A 9,322-nucleotide genomic window follows, 5' to 3' on the forward strand; every position below is an offset into this window, starting at 1 on the left:
GTGCAAGGAAGAAGAGAGACCATGACCTTTCCATCCCATAAAAATTGTAGGAAAATAAACGAAAAAAAAATGGGCACTGATAGGATGAGCTCAGTCAGTTCCCTGCTTGTGAGGAATGGTGCTACCTAGACCACGACTACTCCCCTGTGGGGTAGACTTTTCCTACTTTCCTCTAGGGTTCTGAAGGACAGAACCCCTGCAGGTTACCAACATCACCAGGAGGGCAGTCACTCAAAGCACATTTGGTGGCAGAGAGAGGTAGAAAGCAGAGAGTCAGGTCCAGCTTTCTCGGTGTAAGGAATCCCTAAGTTCCCACAAGCCTCTCTGAGCGGAGCGGCAGGAAGTGGCTCAGTTGAGCACCACAGCCTGCCACAGGGCCCTCCATGGTGTGGAAGAGGGACCCTATGGTAGATGAAGTGTTGGGTCAGAGGACAGGTCAGAGAAGGAGAAAGTCCAGATCCTGACCAACACCAGGGAGAGGTCAGAGCAGAGATCAGCAGGGTGCAGAAGGCACTGCTACACTAATGGATCTTCCTCCGCAGGCTCACCAGGCAATCGCCATCTTGGCACTGAAGAAGGAAAAGGAGAAGGAAGAAATCCAGAAGACTGACTATCTTACTTAAAGCAACAAAGCAATGTTTATATTACTGAATCAGACCAAGTTTTCTATGTTGTTGTTGTTAAAGGCCGTCGAGCCGATTCCAACCCATATCGATCCTGTATAGGGTTTCCAAGGAGCAGCTGGTGAGCTTGAACCACTGACCTTACAGTTCAAAGCGACTATGCAGTCCAGTGCATTAACCCACAGCACCATACCAAGATGCTAAGTTTTTTATATTAGACTAAAATATACCCTTTCCCTCTTCTCTGCCCCATAAGACAAGGACTGAGTACAGTATGAGTCAACTTATACCACAATTCACTTTCAGTTTTGACTGTTTGCTTTCTGTGATCCAGGTCTTGGAGATATGAAAATAGCTCAGCCAGTGGCATCCTTCAAGAAATTCAGTGTCTTAAGGTGATAGATAGATGGTGTGATGCTACAGGATAATGCACTGGAACACACGGTCAGTTTGAACTACAAGATCGGCAGTTCAAACCCACCAGCTGCTCCTAGGAAACCCTATATAGGGTCACTATGAGTCAGAATTGACCAGACAGCACTTAACAACAGAAACAGCAAAGGTGATAGATGGCCAATAATAGCTGCAATTCATGAGTGGGGATATCTCTAAAACACACACAAACAAGGTATGTGTGGCACAGAGAATGAAACAATGAACTCTGAGGAGATGCAGGGAAGGTTTCCCAGAATTCCCTGAGAGTGGGTCCTGGAACCTACATCTTTCAGGGTAAGTTAGAGTTTTCTGGGTGGAAGTGGGAGATATACACCCAAAGTCACTCAAACACAAATAAAGGTGGGTGCAAGGGGATTTACTGAAGACACGCGAGGACAACTAACAGAACTGAAAGAGTTTAAATTCAAGTATTGAGAGGGAAGGGCAACAGAGCAGGACCCTCTGACTTGACCGTGCTTTTCTTGACATGATTAGAAATTTTCTTCCTACCGAAGACGGGCTTCTTCAAGATAATGCCTTCCCTCACAGCACTGCCACCAAAACAAATTTGTTGTTGTTGCTGTAAGTGCCATCAAGTCAGATCCAACTCTTAGTGGCCCTGTATAGGGTTTCTGAGGAATAGCTGGTGAGCTTGAACTGCCAACCTTGTGGTTCAAATTAACTTTGCAATCCAGCACATTAACCCACAGCACCACACCAGGACTCCAAAAAAGAAGATAGCTCCCTTTTATTCTAGTTTGAACAATCCCAAGCAAAGAATCTGATTGATCAAGTTTGGACCATGTGCCCATCCTGGACCAATCACTATGAACAGGCAGGAGAGTGCTATGATTGGCCCAGTCAGGGTGAGATGCCCACCCTAGTGTGCCCATGGAAGTGAGGTCATATGAGACGGGCCGCATCATTTGGACCCTCCCTATAACAGGTGAGTGCTGTGCAGAGGAAGGAAGAAGGATGTTAAGCAGACAAACTAATTTGTCCAGGTCAACACATAGCTCCTAATGACCAATCGACATATCCATATCCCTATGAACCAACAGGAGTCCTGGTGTAGCACTGTGGGTTAATGTGCCAGACTGCAAAGTTGTTTGAACTGCAAGGTTGGCAGTTCAAGTTCACCAGCAGCTCCTCAGAAACCCTATACAGGGTCGCTATGAGTTGGAACCGATTCGACAGCACTTCACAACAACAATGAACCAACAGGAGCCCTGGTGTGGCACTGTGGGTTAATGCACTGGACTACAAGGTTAATTTGAACTGCAAAGTTGGTGGTTTGAGCTCACCAGCCGCTCCTCAGAAACTCTATACAAAGTTGCTATGTTGGAACTGACTCGATGGCACTTAACAACCACAAATGAACCAATAATCCATGAGGTTGAGTTAGTTTCCAGTACTTTGATAACACTGGGTATATGTCTAAGTCTGCATATTTTCACAGAGGGACAATCTTACCTGTTAAAACTTCACACATTCCTTACAGGCAATTGCAATGACATCTTTTTCATGATACTTCCAGATGGACATAATCTCTTTGCCTTAAACTTCCATGGTAATTTTGTCCTGATCTCTCCCATGGAATTTACCCCTTTCTACCATATGTAATTAAGGAGCTCTGGTAGCGTAGTGGTTACGAATCGGGCTGCGAACCTTAAGGTCAGCAGTTCGAAACTACCAGCTGCTCCGCGGGAGAAAGATCAGGCTTTCTACTCCTGTAAAGATTTACACCCTCGGAAACCCTGTACAGGGTCGCTATGGGTCGGAACCAACTCGACGGCACTTAACAACAACAACAACCATATGTAATTAACATAACTGAATAAACAACCATTAGGCCTTCCCTCAAACAGAAGTAGGAAGATGGGCAGAGGGGAGACATACAGGAGAGGACTCTAAACAGGAGGATAATAAATTTCAATACTGTCTTCATTGTACCTACAGAGATTAATGGAGAAACACACCTTGCCCAAGAGTTTGGTTGGCTGGTTGGTTATGTGCCGTGAAGTCGGTTCTGACTCATAGCGACCCTATACAGGGTTTCTGAGGCTGTAAATCTTTATGGGAGAAAAGGCCTCATCTTTCTCCTGCGGAATAGCTGGTAGTTTTGAACTGCTGACCTTGTAGTTCGCAGCCCGATTAGTAACCACTACGCTACCAGAGCTCCAAGAATTTGAGCTACCCCAAAATAAAGAGGAAAAAAAAATCCATTTCAAAAATTTGGCATGGTATTTGTTTAACTACAGGAAGCCATGCAGAATACGTAGCCCTGCTGCTTGGCAAAGTGCTTGTACTGCGCCTCCTCTACTCTGTACAGAAAGGTAGGCCTCAAGGCAAAGTCTACAATTGAAACTGCTCTGCATGAGATTAAACACTATCTTTATTGTGAGTCAAAGAAATCTTAGCAGGTTATGTCACCTTTAGGAAAATGTTTCTCTTCCTTAATAAGGATTTCTGTAGTGACTCACTCCTTCTATGGTAATCAGGCAACTTTGGGGGAATTTGGGTACTGAATGCACACATGCACACACACGACATAGGTGTATAAATGTGTGTATTCAAGGAAACAAAGAAGGGAAAAAGGAAAAGAGTAAGTAAAACCATGAGACAAAAGTAACCAGACTTTAGAAATGACCATTGAATCTGAAATGTCTTCATAACTCTCTGTTCAAATTAGGTACTGATCCTCAAAACAGTGGTCTTATGATTCTTATCCCATTCTCAGCCTTCTCACTCTCTCTTAGTTTCCATCTTTCTGTTGAGATATATGTTATCTTTCCAGGACATACTGGTAGCTTTCCTGTCTCAACCTTTCCTCAATGTGTCCCAGCCCCACCTCTCCAGTGAATGTCCATCTGTCCCTAGTCCAAAACCTATGATGTGTGTACATGGGTGTACCAAGACAGAAGACACCCCTTCCATCCCTATCACCGCCACCAGTTTTTCCTGACATCTCTATTCCTATTCAAAGATTCACAGAGGAAAGGAAAAAGCTAAGATGGTGAGGCACATGGCACCTTCTGAACGCAAGGCAATGACACTTTGGCGTTCAGAAACTTTTACTTCAACTAGGAGGTAATGAAACATACTGAGAAAAACCTCCCAAGTTAAGTGCCTTGGTTATAGACTCTCGCTCTGCTATTTATTACCTATCTCTTATCTTGGGCAACTCATTTCTCCATCCAAACCTTAGGGTCCCCAAGGAAACAGTGAAGATGATGATTACATTTAACTTACGAGATAACACACATGAAACATGCTTTATATACTATGCCATTCACTTCTTTCCCTTGTATATTCAACATGATTACGCTTCCCTGTATTTCCTAGTATGGCCTTAGAAATAACTTTAAAACTCTGTAAGCTCTTTTGATAATCAGATTTTACATATGTATAGCACCCACTATAGTTTAGTACATGGTAGTTATTACTATTGATGAAGTCCCACATAAGTAGTTATTTTAATTATGATGGATTCTCATTATGAAAATCTGTTCCTGTCTCAGCACTCCAAAGTTGTTGACCTTTCTGGTGTCCACTGTCTTTGGCAAATACATATCTGTTTTGCACACTTTCTATCATTAGAGTGGCTCTGATGAGAGCTGGTAGAGAATACAAGGCAAAAGGTTGCAAATGTGGATGAAAGGCACACACACACACAAATAATAACTGAATATTTCCTGAGTCCTGTTGATTTATAATAAAGTATACATGTTATCATTGTGGTTGTTAAGTGCTGTCAAGCTGATTACAACTCATTGCGATCCTATGTAGGGTTTCCAAGGAGCAGCTCATGGGTTTGAACTGCTGACCTTGTGGTTCGCAGTCTAGTGCTGATCCTACAGTGCCACACCAGGAATCCAGTATACATATTAAAGAATGAAAAATAATTATGGAAAGTTTAGGCAAGGTCCAATCCTTGTATTTTTCTTATCTTTGCTTAATAAACAATAAATTTCTTGGTTGAATCTACTGAAACCAACAAAACAAAAATCCAGGCATTCCTGGAGCTCTTGAAGCAGAACGGTCGTGGATTCTGGCCCATTCCAATCATTAACCACTAGGCTCCCAGTACAGCGCGTCCTGGGGCTGCCCATGAAATGAAATAGTAACTTGAAGAACACCAGGAATACATTTTGGACCACTTGGTTTACAGTTTTACTTACATCACATTCCCCTCTATACTATGATTCCAAAGGCTTAACTCAGTTTTTCTTCCTTCTGATGGCATGAAATTAAGAAAGGGCTAAATACAGGGTTTTTGTTTTTTTTAACTTGAAATATGGAATTGGATTTCTACTAGTCTAGTTTTCCTCTTGCGACCAGTTTTTGTCTTATTACAAAGCCCTCTCTTTTTATTTTCACACTGTTCTCTAAATAAGGAGTGTGGTGGCTCTTTAGGGTAAGCACTGGACTGCTAACCACAAGGATGGTAGTTTCAACCCACAAGCCACTTCATGACAGAAAGATGAGGCTTTCTGCTCCTGTAAAGATTTACAGCCTTGGAAACCTATACATGGTTGCTATGAGTTGGAATCAACTCAACGGCGCTTAACAACAACAACCCTCAATAAACCAGTAGTGTGTATATGTGTGTTGCTATCAAAGAATAGTGGTAGCATGGAGTTGCTTGAGTATTAAAAAGAAAAGGGTACTAACAAGGGATGTTTAGGCCAGGAGAGAATAGCAAAGAATCAAAGACTATTTCTGACTGAATACAGGTGAGATTAGTAATAAGCAAGAAATTCCAAGCCCTCAAAATCTCCATAATTTCCTAGGTGGTTGGAATCTATCTTCTCAGAATGATGTTGGATGATGGCAATGGTGGTGGTGATTTGAAGGAAGGAAAGAATAAAGAATAAATTCAAGTTATTTTAGTTTAAATTCAAAACTGATTAAAATACTTATAATCACCTTCTAAGAAACCAAAGATCATACTTCTTTACAAATGGGTCACTAGGCTTAAAAATAAGGTGTCTTAGGGCTTCTAATGCTATGTGGAGTTAGTATGGCTAAGTTCTGGGAGAAATGATGTTCATTCCCAATGCTACAATCCCTGTAAGCAAGGACTACATCTGTCTAGTTCACTACTTGGCCCCTCCTCTACAACAGTGCTTGACACTCAGAAATGTTTGTTAAATGCATGAATAATTCCCCATCTCATCATCTCTCTAGGTTCCATATATAAAAAGATATTTGGACCAAGTCAGGTATAAAGTACTTTAAGCTTGGAAAGCTTATAGTTCTGAAACTCCATCAGCTGACAGTATTGAGTGACCAAACCTACTCTTCACAAATATATCAGTACCATTTATACTGTATGACACTCCTCAGACCTCTGCTGCCAACCTTATTTTCACTTGCCTTTTATTTATTAAGAGTTCTGGTGTAATGCTGCAGGATAAGCACTGGACTGCTAACCACAATGTTGGTGGTTTCAACCCATCAACCACTCCTTGAAAACCCTATACCAGGTCACTCTGAGTCGTAATAGACTAGACAGTACTTAACAGCAATACTATGTTTATTAGCAACAAATAGTGCATATCCCAGATGATGGCTTTCACTTGAATTGAGTTTAATTTACATATAGTGATGCTATGACTTTCTGCTGTAGCTCAAACTAGCCATGCTCCAACTTTGGATTTAAAACAAGAACTTAATTAATGCAATCTCTACCACTCCATTGGACTCGGGGCCTCCATTGGCTTCCTAAGCATTAATCCCATGTCTCTCAAGGTCATTAGGCTGTTCAGGTCCCTAATAGCATAAATATGTAGTCATAATACAAACACAAAACTAAACATGTCCAATTCTTCCTAGACACAACTGGATTAGAATTAGCACAAAGATTTCATGGTTTTAGAGAACTGGTACCTGACTTGCTCAAGAAGTTCTCAATGTACTAGAACCAATAAGACTTAGTGACTTAGCATAGCTCCTCTCTCAGGAGTAATTTAAATGTTTTGTTTTTTTTTTTTAAACCTTTTATTTGGAAACATTTTCAAACTTACAATAATTAAGAGTAAGAATAGTACAGAGAACACGTATATTCCCGTTCCGTATTGTTAGCATTCTGCTCCTTTTTCTGTTCACACACTAGCGAACTTTCATAGACACATGCTTGTATTCATGTCTATATGGTTCTTTCTGATCCACTTAAAGCTAAGTTGCACATACGATGGTCATCTATTCCTAGATAGGAAGTATTTACTTTTAAAAACAGAACAGCATGTCAAATATAAAAGTTTGTCAATGCCCAAGATAGTATTTCAAGGATAGCAGCTGAACAGTATGAGAAATCTGGTCAGGCTGAGTTTCTATCACTCCTACATGGTCAACTCTTTTTATTCATGAGGTTGGCCTTGATCCCAGCCCAAGAATAAACAAAAACACACATCTATTTTATTTTAGAAGGAGAAAAAAAGATGATTAGAAGTTACTACCAAAGTAGACAACAGCTAGAGTCCATTTTCTTCTGAGAAAACCACAGACTGATGTGAAGGTTGGAAATTTGGCTGTAAGAGGGAATTTCAAACAGCTCATGGAAAAATTCCATGATCTTCTAATTCCATTTTTCCACAAACTTTTTGAAGCCTCCTCATATGCAAAAGGAATTCTCCCAGAGGGCTGTGCTGCAGACACAAGCTACTTTCAAAGACACATCTTCTGCTTGTAAGCTTATTAGAACGTTCCTGTTTTCCCTGCACTTAAAACATACTATCACAGAAGTCCTAAAACAAGATGGAAAGGACTACTCACTATCTTTCTTGTTGTTAAAACCTCAGAATGCAACAGTCGCCACCTGCTAAAACTTGCTGAGGATGGCACGGTGGTATTACTCAGGGTACCTCAGCTATGCCCAGAAGACCAACTGGCTCATTGCTTCCCAAGTCCAACACTGACAACAAGAGTGAAGCGTACATGGATTGTGTGTGGGGGGGGGTGGGGTGGGGTGGGAACACAAACAAACGATGCAATGCACTCCATTATTAATCACTCTACAGCTAAGTGGTTCTTCATTCTTTAGCAGTAAAGGATTTTGGTTACATGTTAATTACAGTTAATAAACTTTTCTAACATATAATTGTATGCCCTGGAGATATACAACCTTTCTTGTTGAAAGAATTTTATATATAAAAAAATAGTTTCTTATGATATCTATAAGATCAGTAAAACAGTATAAAGTAAAAAGAACAATTTTCTTAGATGTAACACATTAGAAACAATCCAACCGTATTTGGAAATGAAAACACAGAAATGCAAAAGCTGGGTGTTGAATGTATGTGTGGAGCCCTGCAAATCCCACAAGCATTGGCAATGTTTAAATCAACAAGACTCTTTATTGTCAAGGTAACTCCAAGGTAACTATGAATAATTGGTTCCAAAACATTTACCTTGTACTAAACTGCCTTTTTTCTTTTCTTTTTTTTTTTTTAATGAGAATTGCACATCCATAATACAAACCAAAGTAAGACTCAAAGCGAAAGGAAAACAAGGTGAAGTACATTTACCTCAGAAGCCTATATGTGAAGTATTTATGTAGAGAGCTTTAGAAAGAAAGACTCGTATAAGCACGTACTTCATCAGAAAGCAGGCTGGCAAAGTAACAAGGAAACGAAAGGTAAGAATATGAAGATGCCTGGCTTGTCTCCTCTGGAGTGAAATAAAAGCCACAATGTTCTACCTTGTTTCGACGCCCTTCGCCGAATCTTCATTTTGGGAAAGGAAGGCCACGAGTAGTTAAAAGGTGAGTCTGAATCAGAATCCATCTTTGTGTTTGGGTGAAATCAGCAGATTAACCAGCAGCGAGTCAGGAAGAACTCTGGGCGTCCCAGCCAGGAGGCAAGTCTCCCCGTGTGATGTAAAAGGAAGGAATGAGGCTGGATGAAACAGCTTGCTGGTGAACACCGGAGAGGGAGAGGGAGAGGCAATAAATGTTTTGCTTCCTTCAGGCGTTCAGGCATGTAGACAGAGAAGGAGGCTGTAAATATTAAAGCCAAACTAGGGAAGTAGAAGAGGGAGAGAGAGGGAGCTAAGCATCAGGCTGATACACTGCAGTCCAGTTATTCAAAAGGTCATTGGGAGCAAATGAATCATTAACTCCCCTTTCCATGTTGCTGGAAATGGAAATGAAGAAGGAAGGTAACTGGGAATTGAAAGAAAGCCGCCTGTGATTTGAGAAAAGCCTTCAAATGCAGGCGCTTGTTTTGCTCTGGGATTTGGAGTATGGCTTCTCAGAAAAGCCC

At 41.1% G+C, this 9,322-nt stretch overlaps 1 protein-coding gene across 1 annotated transcript in view; it reads right to left on the bottom strand.

Annotated features, from left to right (window-relative positions):
* ARHGEF28 (Rho guanine nucleotide exchange factor (GEF) 28) overlaps positions 1-8,845 on the bottom strand; it is a 183,022-nt gene extending 174,177 nt beyond the window's left edge. Inside the window, exon 1 of the mRNA XM_006874402.1 lies at positions 8,761-8,845. Coding sequence (XP_006874464.1) covers positions 8,761-8,845 — 85 coding nt within the window. The remainder of the gene's footprint in view (positions 1-8,760) is intronic.
* Between the last annotated feature and the right edge of the window lie 477 nt (positions 8,846-9,322).

The sequence above is a fragment of the Chrysochloris asiatica genome, unplaced genomic scaffold, assembly GCF_000296735.1.
Source record: "Chrysochloris asiatica unplaced genomic scaffold, ChrAsi1.0 scaffold00275, whole genome shotgun sequence".
Lineage (NCBI taxonomy): Eukaryota > Metazoa > Chordata > Mammalia > Afrosoricida > Chrysochloridae > Chrysochloris > Chrysochloris asiatica.